This window comes from Manis pentadactyla, chromosome 8 (genome assembly GCF_030020395.1).
Source record: "Manis pentadactyla isolate mManPen7 chromosome 8, mManPen7.hap1, whole genome shotgun sequence".
In the NCBI taxonomy this organism is placed as follows: domain Eukaryota; kingdom Metazoa; phylum Chordata; class Mammalia; order Pholidota; family Manidae; genus Manis; species Manis pentadactyla.
Window position 1 is genome coordinate 14977452 of NC_080026.1, and position 15696 is coordinate 14993147.

At 38.6% G+C, this 15696-nt stretch overlaps 1 protein-coding gene across 3 annotated transcripts in view; it reads left to right on the forward strand.

Moving 5' to 3' along the window:
- The first annotated feature begins 5329 nt into the window (after window positions 1-5329).
- ACVR1C (activin A receptor type 1C) overlaps window positions 5330-15696 on the forward strand; it is a 70762-nt gene continuing 60395 nt past the window's right edge. Inside the window, exon 1 of one of the 3 annotated variants that reach the window (XM_057505563.1) lies at window positions 5330-5617. In XM_057505563.1, coding sequence (XP_057361546.1) covers window positions 5560-5617 — 58 coding nt within the window. In that variant the 5' untranslated portion in view covers window positions 5330-5559. The remainder of the gene's footprint in view (window positions 5618-15696) is intronic. The other 2 variants (XM_057505562.1, XM_036884273.2) reach the window with 2 other exon arrangements.

The window sequence follows — 15696 nt, forward strand, 5'->3', positions numbered from 1 at the left end:
GAGAGAGAGGGATAAGATAAAGGAAAAAAAAAAACCAAGGTATGGATAAGCAAGACAGGAGGAAGGGTTGATTTGGGGAGCAGGTTCTGTTAAACACATGTAAGTTTTGATCACTTTTATAGGTTATATAGGTAGAGATGATAGTAGGACATGCCAATATGGAGTACAGGAACAAGATCAAGGCTAGAGACAGATTTGGGAGTCTTGAGCACATAACACAAAATATGAACACTGAAGTCACAGAAATGGAAGAGACCACCTAGAGAGAGAACAGAAAGATGGGCCAGTGCAACTGTTCTCAAGGTGTGGTTCATGGAGCCCCAAAGGCGCTCAAGATCTTTCGGGGGATCTTCCAGGTGAAAACTACATCTACTTCATATTAAGATGTATTTTGTCTTTTCCACTCTCATTCTGGCGCAAATGTACTATGGAGTTTTTCAGAGGCTCTATGATGTGTAATGATGTCTTTGCTTTGAAGGCTGGTGGAATGTGTGCCTGTGTATTCTTACGTTTGAAGACCTTCTTGATTTAACATTCCAATTAGTAAATGTCGATACATATAACCTACATAAGTAGAAGCTCTTTGGAGTCCTAGGAATTTTTGAAGTTCATGATATCAAAAATGTTGAGAACCAGTGTATAAGAGAATTCAGCTTTGATTCTGTAAGCGAGGGTGATGGTTAAAGATTTGATGGCAGGGAAAACATAATCAGAGCCACGGTAACAGGAAGTTGTTCTGACGGCAGCATTGAGGGTACATGATAATGGGGATAACATGAAATTGTAGAGGCAATTTTGTTGGTAATTATGCCAACTCAGGCATGAAGTTACTAGGGGCTTGGAAATAATAGTGTGAATGACAATGGAGAACACAAGAGAAATAAAGTAACTTTATTATTGACCGAATCTGGATTGCTATCTAACAGATGAAAGGAGTAAAAGACAACTGGAGCTAAAACTCTGTGTTTGGGAAAGGTCTTGCTTCTACTACCATTTTAAGCACTAGAAGAATGATCTTTGATATCTGATGAGGATTCATGAGGCAAGCATTGTCCAATAGAAATAGGAGAGCCATATCAATAATCCTAAATTCTTTACTAGCCAAATTAAAAAAGTAAGAGGGTGAAATTAATTTCAATTATACATTTCATTTAACCCAGTATATCCAAAATATTGTCATTTTAACATATAAAAAATACAAAAAGTTATCGAGATTTTTTTGGGGGTACTAAGTCTTTGAAATTCAATGTATAACTTACATATACAGCTCATATCCAATCAGATAATCATCCTACTAAGTCATCTTACTCTTTCATCTCCTTATGACCTCATTCCAGTAGAGTATAGTTGTAGACTCATTCTAAGGACGTGATCCACGTTGTGGTGACTTGCTACTTGGACCTGAATCTCTGACCTGCCTTTTACACATAAAACCTGTATTAAAGCAGCTAATCGGTTCAGCACACTGACATTGGTACATGGAAAGGAAAACAGATAAAGTTTGACTTACATGGAAAGATCCTATTAATAGTAATAAAAGGATATGAAAATCAGTGAAGGGGCAGCCATTTTGGAAGATGGTACAAACAGATAATCTAGGTACTTTAAAAAGACTTTAAGCTTTTAGCACTGACAGATGAGCTAAGAAACCATTTGATATCCCCCATTATTCATGTCCACAGAAGTGTCAATATTTTTCTTCTTTATGAGACCTGAGCTGCCCCATGAGGTAGACACACAGAAGGTATGTATTGTAGAATCTCTATAAAGGTCCTAAAACATGTAACTGTTTTCATGAAATGGGATTAACAAAGAAAGAAAAAGAAAAGCAGAAGAAAAGAAGTGAAGAGATTTGCACCGCCTAAGCAAAGATTTCTGGGACTCAGAGCTAAGATGAGCAGAGATGAGTGTGTCATATACTTCTTTAGGGAGAATGTGAGTTTAAGGAAGGAAAAATGCAGGTAATGAAAAACGACTGGACCTTGAGAGTACAGAGCAAATCATCGAAGTTTGCCCCCTCACCATACGCTCATTCTACGTTAAGTTCATGTTCCGGGGCACAGTGAGAAATTCAGACGTATGGCACTAGAGATTCTGGGAAAGACAATAATAAAAGAAACATGTATGATAAAAAAAACCCCAAATGACCACATCCAACAAATAGTCATTTTCAAAGTTCAGTTATTACCCACATTTATTTGCCTTATTGATTTGGTAGGTTATTCTGCAAACGTTTAAAATCTTCTCAGTTTGAAGTCCCTATACCTGCTTCCCTTGGTGATGTAATACTCATTCACCCAAAGTCTGTTTCCCTGATGGGTTATGAACTCCTCGAGTATAGGTTGCTGTTGTTTTCCTTTGATTATGAGAATCCAGGAGTCATGATGTAATGTTGCTATGGTAATGAATATGCACAAATAGATGATTAAGGGTGGGGGGAAGGTTAAATCTTGAGAAACACATTTGCATGTGAATTTATTTCCAGTAAAAGGAAAAAAAACTCACTTGTAAATTTTTTCCTGTTATGTAGAGAAAACATGAAAGATGTGTTATTTTATATCACATCTTCAGCAATGCATTTGCTTTGCTTATAGTAAATAACAGGGGCCAGTCAATGTTCTCTAAAGAGTATTTTCTTAATAATAGTTCATTTATAAAGATACTGGATTAAGGCTTGATTAATTTCCATAGGTGTGCATGTGTGTGTGTGTGTGTGTGTGTGTGTGTGTGTGTGTAATAGAGTACACTCTTTTAAGTAAAAATCGGGACAAATTAGAAGGGTGAAGGTCTTTGCTTGGTTGCTATGAAGGTGGCACTAAGGATTCAGGCACGTCAGAAATATTTATAATAGCTTGAGAACATACTTTGCCAGTTATTGTGATTCAAGACATTGAGGATGGTTAACTCCTTATTTCAAAGCTTCCCTAGTGTTGATGTTGGAAGAAGACGCACAAGAGGACAGAGTAAAATGGTATTTGAAGATGAAGTTTAAAATACTCTTACAGATTAAGAGTATTTTAACATATTAACTGCTTTTTGTTGTGTCAAAGAACTTTGCACCAAGAATTCAAAAGATCCTGATTCCTTTATTGGCTGGCCATCTGTTAACTGGCAAGGCACCTAACGACTCTTTTTTAAATAATGCCTAAGACAAAGGTAATGATGCTTGCCATCTGGTGAGAATTCATCAGACCAGCACTGTTCAATAGAAGCAGAATGTGAACTACAGATGTAATTTAAAAATTCCTAGTAGCCATATTAAAAAGTAAAAAAGAAAAATAAATTGAGTAATTTATTTTATTTAGCCCAATATGCCCAAAATATTGCCATTTCAACAACATAAAAAATTATATCACAAAATATATCATCATGATATATTTTACGTTCTTATTTTGTACTAAGTCTTTAAAACTTAGCATGTATTTTATAGCTGTAACACATGTCAATCAAAGCGTTGGGGTGTGGGATGTTTGTGGGACATTCAAGCATGACAGTGACCGTCCTGAGGCTCCAACATTTCAAGGGCTCCCTGTCCACATGTGGCTAGCAAATACCCTGGTGGGCCATGTACCATCAGACTAAGAGGACAGTGTTGAGTTGGTTTAGAATATTAAAGTCATTCAATTTCAGACTTCTTGGGATAATAACTTTGTGTTCTCTTAGAAGACGAGAGCTTTCCAACGTGCAGGGATGTTGTTCACTGCATTCAAGAGACAAATACACACGTGGAGGTAAATACTTGACATTCATACCATGAGGGATGGTTTCACAGTGCTTTCACATTCACTTCCCCTTTCAAACCCCAGTCACGGTTCTGAGAAATAGGGTCGGATGAAGTTCCATTTACTCTTGAGGAAGCAGGCCCAGAGGGGACACTAAATCCTGCTGTTTAAGCTCTAAGTTTCATGATCCAATGGTAGATCACAGCCTAGGCTTCAGTTGTGGAATAATAAGCAAGGCAAGTCAGCCAAAATATGTGTCCTAGCATTTTCTTGCCCTTTTTTTTAAAGCTTCTGTGTTGTGGGTGTCTGAAAGGGCTCAGGCTTGTCCCACATCTCCATTTGTTTGTTTGTTTGTGTGTTTGCTTGGATCCGGAATAAAATTGGAACAAAGTCTTTATGCTTAGGAATGTTTTGATTTATGCAAGAGGGTGACGGTGGGGGTTGGAGCCTCAGGCCTGTCACTGTCATGCTTGGACGTCCCACAAACATCCCACACCCCAACGTGTTGATCCTTTGATGGTGAAGTTAATTGTATACATCATTTCACCACAGGTCTTTCATGGACCTCGGAAAGAATACTCCCCGTTAGAGCTGAGCTGGGTGAATAGGCAATTCTTACTCTAAAGCAGTTAATTTATATGACAATCACTTTTCCAGGAACCTCCTAACAGTTGCAATAACCCCAGTACTGACTCTTGGCTTTTTGTGCTGTTCTGGTTAAAACTCTTCCACTTACTTTAATGTGTAGGCTACACACATGGACGGAATTCACGCTAATTTCTATTAATTGGCAAGGCTGCTTTTATATTTTCAATCACAATCCACATGGGGAAGCAGAACCATTCAATAACGAGCCTCCAGGGAATTAAACAATACTGAAGTTTCTACTATTATTTTAAATCATTCGTCTCCTCTCCTTAATCCGAGGGAATGATCCTCCGCGCCCCCCACCCAAGTGTCTCCGCACACCACCACCACACCAGTTTTTCAATCAATGAAACTGTAACTGTTGAGATAGATATCTTGCAGAGAACGGGTCCTCTGCCCCCAAACCTGGCGCGAGTGGCCCAGCTTTGGTCGCCATTCACAGGGTCCCCAGAAGGCATCAGAGAAGAGAAAGTTTAAGCCCAAACTACAGATAGCTAGGGCAGTTGGACAACTGATTATTGCCAGGGTTGAAAGAGAAGGTGTCCCTCCACATACGAGCACGCAGCCAGGACCTGGGGGTGGGACAAACCCAGCAGGAACACCCGGCGGTGTCTCCTGGCTCAGTCTCGGTGAAAACCTTCAGAGGTCTGGACTGCCAGCGAAGGTCAAGCGAGCTGGCCAGGTGGACCTTCGGGAGAGACCGCAGAGCGGACAGCCGGGAAGCAGCTGCTGCAGGGTTCTGTTTTCCTGAAGCCTCTGTCGGGTTTCCCCGCCACCCCGGCCCCTCTTCCGGTGTACGCAGCCCTGGGGCCTCCACCCAACCCGCTTTCTTGCCCCCAGCTCCGCCTTGCCCGCCCGCCGGGCAGCGCCAGGCCCGGGCGGCGGCGAGAGGGCGCGGGGGGCGGAGGCGCGGCAGGGGCGGGCTCCGCCCCCTCCGCCCCCTCCGCCCCCTGCCTGCCTGGCGGCGGGGCCCGGGGCGGGCGCGGCGCGCGAGCCCGCCGCGGGGGGTGCGGGATGGGGCAGGCGCGGGAGGGGGGCGCCCGCGCGGGTTAGAGCCAACCGCGCGCCTGCGAGGGCTGCCGGGCTGCGCTGGCCTCCCTCGCCCCGGGAACTTCAAAGCGGCCCGCGCCGCCCCGCCGCCCCGCCGCGCTCTGGGGGCCCGCAGCCCCGGCGCGGCCGCCCGGGGGCCATGGCCCGCGCGCTCCGCCCGGCTCTCCTGCTGCTCGCCGCCGCGGCACTCTCTGCAGGTGGGACGCGCGCGCCCGCCGGGGTGGGGGTCCGGGGCGGTTGCGGGCGGGCACGCGGTGGGGGACGAGGGCGCTCCGAGCAAACCGACCTTCCCCCGGGCGGTGGGAGGCGCCGGGTGGTGGAGGCGGCGCGGGGTAGGGCGCAGGGTGGGCGCCTGAGGTCTGGCGGCCTTAGGGGTACACAGGTGTGCTGGAGGTCCCCAGGAGGAAGGAGAAAGCGGCAGGGACGTGGGGTGTGGGGGTAGGAGTGAGGCGGATGACAAATCTAGGGGCAGGTTGCAGGGGAGGGAGTAGGTGACTGTGTGTGGGTCTGCGCAGGGCTGGGAGTTGGGTGGCACCGTGAGTTCACTCTCCAGTGACTTCGGGGACTCTCTCTGCTGAACCCCGAAGAGCTGAGAGAAGATTACTGCGTGGAGGTGGTGGTGGGAGGGTGACGAGTGGTGGTGGCGATTCCGTCTGAGTTTCAGGAGGCAGGGATCCCTCAGGAGCCGCTGGTGCCAGGCTAAGTAGGCGGGAGTGGGAGCTTAAATCTGCGTGGTTTGCAACGTAGATTGCTTTCGAGGTACGATCTTTACTGAGAGTTGCAGGGAAAAAAAATTTTGGCTCACGTCCCTGAGTTTTTAACAGGTCTATGCCTTGAGAGTCTAAATACAGCCTTCCGTCCAAACTAGAAAGCAAACGTATCATTATAACGTTTACTGGAACCTGGGGCAAATGCATCTTTGGTGAATAGTAGTGTTCTATGATGAAAAATCCCTTAAAGTCTGTTTTCTTTATAACACTATCCTGGGTTTGGGAGACCAGGAGCAGATTCCTTGGTAACTCACTCTTAAAACGTTCCAATCAGACATTTAAGACATTTGCATATAAAAACCTGGTGTTTTTCTAGAGACTGTGCTTTGTCCGAAGCTGATTTCGATGCATTTTTGATTCCCCAGATGACAATCTGTTTGACTTTAACAGCTATACTCCAGAGTGGGTAGTTTTCCTTTTAGCGACATGTGCAGGAGAATGTTTTGAGTACTATGATTGCTGGCATGTACAGACTCCAGTATTTCGGGTGGCTTGGGGGAATCATTAAAAGCAACATGCAAGTGAAAATTTGATTATTGGAAGTGATTAATTGATACAATGTGAGGATTAAAGCATTTTCAGTTATCTTTGAAAAAGCACAGCCTTTTAGGAAAGCAGTTAACCCAGAGACTAGCTGGAAGATGATGGTATAAAATGAAATACTGACATTCAGAGTTAGTAAATTCATCAATGGTAAGAAAATTGACTGTGGCAAAGTCTTTATAAGAAATTCACATAAACTCCACTAGCTTGGAATACTCAAAGTATTCTTTATGATTTAATAGAATTTACCCCCCAAAAGCCTTAAAGATATCACAGTTTTGTCTGGACACCTGTGAAATTTCCTCTGGAGGCTGTCTGTACAACCCTTTTTATTGTAGGGAGCTAACTTTGCTGCATTAAAAAAAAAATAGACTTAATTTTTAAAAAATCTAACTTCAAAGGTATATTTTGTTTCATGGCAGAAATTTTAGAATATTTCAGATATCATGAGCATAGCAACTGCAGGAAAAAATGCCCTGCTGTGTTCTTAAAAAGTCATGGAGACTTTTGACATTGAAATGTGCAAAGAAGAAAACAAAATGCATCATCATTCATATTTGATCGTTTCCTCAAATTTTGAAGGCTAGGAAAAATGCTTGATATGGAAATAATATGTCAACATAGTAGGGAAACAATCAAAATTAAACTTTTTACAATGAGCTTTTTTATGTCATGCAACTGTTTTCAAATATCTTTTAAAAACCTTTACCCTCTTTTGTATCCCACAGGAACAATGTTTAGTGCTAACTACTTTTTTTTTTCTGAATCTTAATTTTTATACAAATTTTTGATAATTTGGAAGAGGGATTCAAGGTAGTTTATTATTTATTTATTCTTTAAAAAATTTTTTTATGTGAGTACCTGCATTATCTTTGACCTCCTTTTACAAATTACATTGTTAATCAGATTGGTCATATGAAAAGTTTTTGCTGACATGTCATATGAAAAGTTGCTACTGACATGATGACATAGAAACACTGTGTGACGGAAAACTCCACCTTCCACATTGGCTCTGCTGAGCACCAGGCCTGGGACCTTAAATATCTGAAGACATCGATAAACTAATAAACCCTTTTTGCTTTGGCTGCTCTTCCCTAGCACGTCTGTCACCTACAGCATGTCATGCATTAACAGCAAAGTAGAAACCATCGCTCTCTGATAAGCATCTCAGAGGGTAACCACAGATGGAAATTTAGAGAAAATATTTATTGGTCTGGACTGGCTAAAAAATTAGACTGCTCTGAGTTGCTATAATTACCTAGTTTCTGGGCTCCTGGATATTTGATAAGAAAGAACTGACATGACCTCACACAATTTATTCATGTGTGCTGCGATTTGGCTATTATATGGATTTACACATTGCCTTCTTTACTGATTTCATCAAACTCCTTGGTTTTCTGGTTGGGAAAGGATTATGAAGAGCCTGGAAAGCTAGCTGCTGTTACTTTAAAGTGAAAAACTCTGTTTCGTTTAATCATCAGGGTGGGATGGGGGTTTCAGGTAGTGAGCGCACCAGGTACTTTAGGCTGTGCTGGAAGTGAAAGTGAAAGCCTTGGGCCAACTGAGTTTATAAATGCAAAAGATGTTGCCACCTTTGTCCTTGTTTGAGCACAGTCATTTATTGGTTGATCGACACAAATGTGGCAAGAGGCTCCTGGTTCCAAGGAAGAGATTTCTCTGGCCCAGGACAAACTCTGTGCAGAGGTCCTTGGGGGTGTACTTCTTCACTGACTGTAAAGCTTCCAACTTATCTGACTTCAAACTTACAGAAGCATAAAATAGAGAGTGCCTTTAATTTGCTTCAACCATACCAAAAAAAAAGAAAGGATCTGGGATGTGAGAGAGAGAAATGAAGGGTGACACCAAATGTTTGACCCAAGCCAAGGACGAATAGACCCTTCAGTGGTGTGAGGCCATTTGCAGGAGGAGCAGGTATGGGAGGTGTGGGGAACAGTAGCAGGTGGCTGGGGCTCTGTTTTGGATATGCTGAGTTTAAAATGCCTATTAGACACTGAGCAGGTATGTCAAGTCAGCGACTGTTTTTTTTTGGATGTGTAGTTCGGGGGATAAGTCTGGGCTGAACATAAAAAAATCAAGAGCCAAGAACAGTGTATCTGTGAAACCTAGATTTTCCATTGCTTTGGCCATCTGTGTTTTCAATTTTTCACAGCTGATAGTCAAAAATCTCAAGGTTTATCTTTACATTGTTTAAGAAACTGGGAAAATAATGGATACCTTCATAAGCGATACAGAAATGCCACTTTGCAGGGACCTAGGAACTCCTGAGCACTGCCTTGTCTCAGCTGTCCCTTCTAGTTTAAGAGGGGCACTTGGGGATATCTAGGAAACGGGGACAAAATAAAGAAAGTGACTCTTGTTACTTGGTAATTTAGTGCCAAATTCCTTGGTAGAACGCTAATATATTCCCATTTTCTAAACTTTTAACAATTAAACAGCTTAAGGGTAAAGAAAGAGGGGCCCTGATAAATCAGAATTCTGGATCCTGACACTAAGACTAAAAGGCCATGCCATGCAATGCTTGGCAAAATGAATCCAGAGCGCCAGAGCAGGCGACCTCTGCTTCCAATACCTTAATTTGTCCAGCCTTCAGGCAGCTTTGATGAGTTCCAGGCAATAATCTCAGGGGCCACTGCTAAGTGAGGAAAAGGTGGAGAGTCTGTGGAAGGAGGTGGCTCGTTCTCTTATACATGGAAGCAGGTCCTGCCTTTCCCACACTTGCTATGGAAACGAGGTAGAAACTGAGACCGTGATCATGAGCATTGTGTTTTCTGTGTCCTTTGAATGCTGGATCCCTAAAGGATGGGGGCCTCTCCGTTCCCCAGCATCGGAAGAATACAAATCACTACTCCTCTCACTTAGGGATCCAGTAAAAAGTAAAAGGGAGGGAGGAGGTGAGTAGGAGTGTGAAATAGAAAAGGGAGACTGCATTTCCAAACACTGCAGTTTTGCAGGGGAGGCTTCCTTGCCTTACCTTGTGCCTCTTAAATTCATCTTCTCTGGCCAGTGAGGCTAACAAGCCCTGCTCTGTCCTGATTCTTCACTTTTTCTCCTCTAGAGTAACTTCCCTTTTCTGTTGTTCTCTTCTGCCTTTTTAGAATAGGTAGGTGAATATACTGGGTCTTTTGAACTGTTTTAAATTAATCCCCTCAAGAATTCATGGGTGAATCATTCAGAATGACTCAAGAGTTGGCTTATTTATTTATTTTTTAACAATTTAAATTTGCCAGTGACTTATGCATCCCAAATTAGATCAATCTACTTTTTCATTAAACTTTTTCACATCAAGAAATGATTAGGATGCTCTAATTTTGAAAGTGAAACATATAATATTTTCATCTAATCTGTTTTATCATCCACATCTCGTGATAACGTAAAATGACATAGACACCACATCTCTGTCTATGTTGATTAAGTTTCTTATAAATTTTCATTTAACACCATAATTGACTGAAATAAGTAGTCAAAAACAGGATTAGAAAAGAATGTAATCCATCAGGATCTGGACAATGATCATTTTAATGCAAAATGTTTAGTTTCACAAATGAATGCTTATTTAAGAGATGTTAACTCAGAGGGTGGTAATGCAGATGAACACCGCTTTAAGGAGCCAGATTGTTTTAAAACAGAGCCAAATATATTAAAGAGTATTAACTCATCACATCTCACAATTTTATCTGATGACATTTTCCTGGCCTGTTTCCCCTAAAAGTGTTTTTTTTCTCCATGCCATGATTGCTCTTCAAGAGTGAAGATCTATTCAGTGAATATATGCCTGCTCTAATGACCAAAGTAACACTGCATTCTCAGATTCCACGAAGAATCTGTAGTGTGTATTTCCAAGAAATAGTACACTAAATGTGAAACACTGAATAGAGAATAATTCTATGATTAGCAGAATATTCCTTACAGGATAATAAATGCATGATTAAAAGAACCTCTCTCACTTTTTAATCTTTACTTCCTACAGTTGTTCTCTAGCTATATAATATTAACTATACTATATTAAAAGGCATTGCTTTTCTGCACAGAGAATAAAGTTAACTTCATTGAAATAATTGGACCTATTTAAAAGTACTGAAATTTATTGTGCCGAATCAAGATGAAGATGCTCCTTTAGAATTGATGTTACTGAACTCTGCTGTGGGTATTTGTGGATATTGGCCCTATCATAAAGGTCTTCAACATTGCCTTATCATCTTTTCAATATTTATAAGAATGGCAGTGCTGTCCCCTCTTATATTCCTGACATTGGGTATTTGTGTTTTATTTTATTTTACCTTGATCAGTCTAGCTGGAGGTTGATCAATTTTATTTTATTTATTTAAAAATTATCATAATTTTTATTTATTATAAAGTCTATGGTAATAATATGATGGTTAACAATGATCAACAATAGACATTTGGACAGCATTTATTTTATGCTATATACAGAATACATAGTCTCTAAAACATTTTTACTTACAATAACTCATTGAATCTGTATACCCACCTTACTGTGACTATTTTGATATATTTTTATTGATGTATAGTTGATATACAATATTATGTCAGTTTCAAGCATACAACATAGTGATTCAGCTGTTATCTACATTATTAAATGCTGACCTCAGCTAGTGTAGTTACTATGTGTCAACACAGAAAGATGTTACAGAACTCTTGACTATATTCTCTATGCTGTACTTTCAGCGCTGTGACTAATCTATATTATGTTGAGATTTTGTGTCTCTTTATCCCCTTCACCTATTTCAAACACCCACCCAGACCCCTCCCCCATGGTAACCACCATTCCCTTTTCAGTGTCTATGAGTCTATTGTTTTGTTCACTTCCTTTTGTTTTTAGATTCCACATATAAGTGAAATCATATGAGACTTGTCTTTCTTCACCTGGCTTATTTCACTTAGCATAATACCTACCAGGTTTATCATGTTGCAAATGGCAGGATTTCAATTCTTTTTTATGGATGAGTAATATTCCATGGTATATATATATATATATCCATTCAGCTATTGATGGATACTTTGGTTGCTTCCATATCTTGTCTATTGTAAATAATGCAGCAATAAACACAGGGGTGCCTATGTCTTTTTGAATCAAAGATTTTGTTTTCTTCAGGTAAATTCCTGAAAGTGGGATTCCTGGGTCATTTAGTCATTTTTTGAGGAACCTCCATATGCTTTCCATAGTGGCTACACCAGTTTACATACCCACCAACAGTGTAGGAGGGTTCCCTTTTCTCCATGTCTTTGCCAACTCTTGTTATTTCTTTCAAATAAATAGCTTTGGGTTTTATTGATTTTCTCTGTTCTTCCCCCATCCCCCCAATTGTTTTCTGCTCTTATCTTCACTATTTCCTTCCTGTACTTACTTTGAGTTTAATTTGATACTTTTAATTCTAGCTGGTACATTAGATCGAGTTGCCAATTTTTTCTTAAAAATTCAGATAGTATGTATTTTAGGCTTGAGGGTCATGCAGTCTGTTACAACTACTTGATTCTGCCTTGTAGTACAAAAGCAACTATAGATCAATGCATAAGCAAATAGGTGTTAATGTGTTTCAGTACAATTTTATTTAAAATGGGCTAGCAAATGGACTGTAGTTTGGTGACCCTTTCAGGAATCATTCACTTAAGACCTTTCTTTTCTAATACAAGCATTTAGAGCTCTAAGCTTCCTCCTAGGCAACTGTTTTAGTCCATGCATAAAGTTGTGCTATGTTGTGTTTCTGTTTTCATTGAGTCAAAATATTTTCTAGTTTTCCTCAGGATTTTGCTGGGACTTGTGGGTTATTTAGATGTCTTTTGTTTATCTTCCAAATACTTGGGTAATTTTCAGATTGCTTTTGTTAGATTTCTAATTTCAGTCCACTGTGGGTAGGGGTATTGTTGGTGGTGAAAGAGCATAATCTTTGATTTTAGTGTTTTGAATTAATTTTTACTTGTTTTAGAGTCTGCCATGTGTCTGACCTATGGAATGTACCAGGTGTACTTGAAAATAATAGGTATTCTGCTGTAATTGGGTAGAGTGTTCCATAAATGTTATTTATGTCAAGTTCCTTGACAATGTTATTAAAGTCTTTTATATCTTTACTGATTTTCTGTCTTTTTATTTTACTAGTTACTCAGGATTGTTGACATCTTCAATTTAAATGTGAATTTGTCTACTTCATTTTTAGTTTTTCCAATTTTTGCTTCATGTATTTGAAAACTTTGTTAATGGGTACATATACATTATGATTATTGTGTTGCATATTTATCATTAGGAAACCTGTTTTATCCCTGGTAATATTTATGATTATGACATGTACCTCTTTATCCCTAGTAATATTCTTTGCTTTAAAGTCTACCAATATTAATATGGTCAACCCTGCTTTCTTTTACTTAATATGTGCATATCTCCTTTTTTACTATTAATATAGTTACTCTAGCTTTCTAGTGCTGCGTGCTTGTATATCATAGATCCTTTTATCATAAACTATTATAATCCTTATTATGATCCCATCCTCTTATTATACTTATATGGGTATATATGTACACTTGTGTACTTAGATATGAATACATTTATATGTACATATAAACTTACATGTACACATATATATTTATTTAAATTATTTTTTTTGGAGACAGCATGTGGTTGGCTCCTGCTTTTTTATACAGTCTTACATACTTGTCTTTTAACTGGAGCATTTAGACTATATGCATTTAAGGTATTTATCAATATGGTTGAGTTTAAATTTGTCATCCTGTTTTTATGTTTCTCCTTTTATTTCTTATTTTTTGCTTTTGTTCAGTTTAACTGAATGTTAGTATTCTATATTATTTCTACTATTAGTTTATTAGCTACCTCTGTTCTATTTTTAGTGATTGCTGCAAGATTTATAATATCTATCTTTAAATTATCATAGTTTTGTTAAGAACCTTACTATCATATTCTTCCATTTGCATAGTTGTCCTTTACGCTGTTAATCTCATATATTTTACTTCACTTCTAAACATTTTATAAACCTTGAAACAAATAGTTATTATTTTGACTTTAGATGCTTAACTACCTTTAAGTGAATTAAAAAATTAATGTAGTATTTTTCACTTACCCACATATTTATCATGTCCATTCATTGCTCTTCATTACTTTGTGTAGATCTGAATTTACTTCTGGTGTCATTTTCCTGCAGCCTGAAGAACTTCTTTCAACATTTCTTGTAGTTCTTATGGCAATGAATTCTAATTCATTTTTGTTTGCTGGGAAAGTTTTTATTTCATTTTCATTTTTCTGTAAAATTTTATTATTAAACTTCATATACCAGAAAGAATTTTAAAGTTATCACCTATATGTCCACTAACTAGATTATACATTATACTTGCTTTATCATATATATATATATATGTGTGTGTGTGTGTGTGTATCCATTTATCTATCCCTGTTCATTAATACATATTATTATTGATGCACTTCTAAATAAATTACAAATACCAGTATGCTACCTTCTAAATACTTCATCAAGCATATTATTACATGAATTCAATGATCTGCTAACATTTTTCTTTTTTTGATGAAACATTTACACATATGACATTCACATTTTATTTGTGCACTCACGAGTTTTGAAAAATGCATTCACTTGTCTTTGTGAACATATTAATGATCAATATCACCACAATGAGTCTCCTCATGTGCTTTCCAGTCATTCCTCAATGCTGTATCCCCAAAGTCATCTGCTGTTATTTTTCCACCATACATAGTTTTGGCTGTTGAGTATATTTTTTTGTAAATGCGATTTAGGTATATTTGTTGATATTGTTGTTCACATCATCTATATATTTACTGACAGGGGTGTGTTAAAAATATCTAACTATACTTGTGGATTTGTCTTCTTCTCCCTTCAGTTCTGTACTTTTTTTCATGTGTTTTGAAACTCTCATATTAGGTACACACCCATTTACAGTTGCCATGTCTTCCTGATGCAATGACTATTTATTATGAAATGTTCCTCTTGATTTCATAAATACTTTTAGTCTTGAAGTCTGCTCTAATATCAGTATAGTTCTGTCAACTTTCTTATACTTTATATTTGCATGTATATTTTCCCCATCCTTTTACTTATAACCTCCCTGTCTTTATATTGGAAGTGCATCCTTTATACATAACATATAGTTGGTTCTTGTTTTTATCCTTAATCTATATGACAATATCTCCCTTTAATTCAAGTGGTTACACCATTAACATTTAGTGTAGTTGTTGGTATGGATTTAAGCCTTCGTCTTGCTATTTGTCTCTTTTCTTATTGTTCCTTTGTTTCTCCCTTTTCGTCTTCTTTTCAGCTAGTCACTTTTTTTAGTATTCCAATTTATTTCTATTACTGATTTCTTAACTCTCTTCTAATTGTTATTATTTTTTTAGTGGTTGCTGTAGAGCAAAGTGTATTCTTCCTTAAGTTAATGTTCATTTTGAGTCAATAGTGTACTATTTCTTACTTCACTCTTTACACCTGACACTTCATCCTTCCTATTTATATCCTTCTTTATCCTGCGACACCTTCCACTTTAGTCTAAAGACCTTATCATATTATGATTACATTTACCAATAATATAATTATATTAACCTTAATGAAAAATTGTGAGATACACAACTAATTGAGAAAAAAATCTTACTATGGGACAGGGCATTCAATACAAACTGATTTAGATATGCTGCAGATGTGGGAAATATCATACAGGGAATTTAAAATTACTGATTAAAAGCTGTAGTGGAAAATGTGGAAAAAATCCATGAAGAGATGTGGCATTTTAGCAAAAAGAGCATAAGAAAATGTCAAATGGAAATGCCAGCTATGAAAACATGTGAAAAGGAATGTTCTTGATGTTCTCATCTGATTCGATACGACCAAAGAAAGAAACACGAACTTGAAGATGGATCAGTAGAAATTATATTATAATTCTGCAATTAT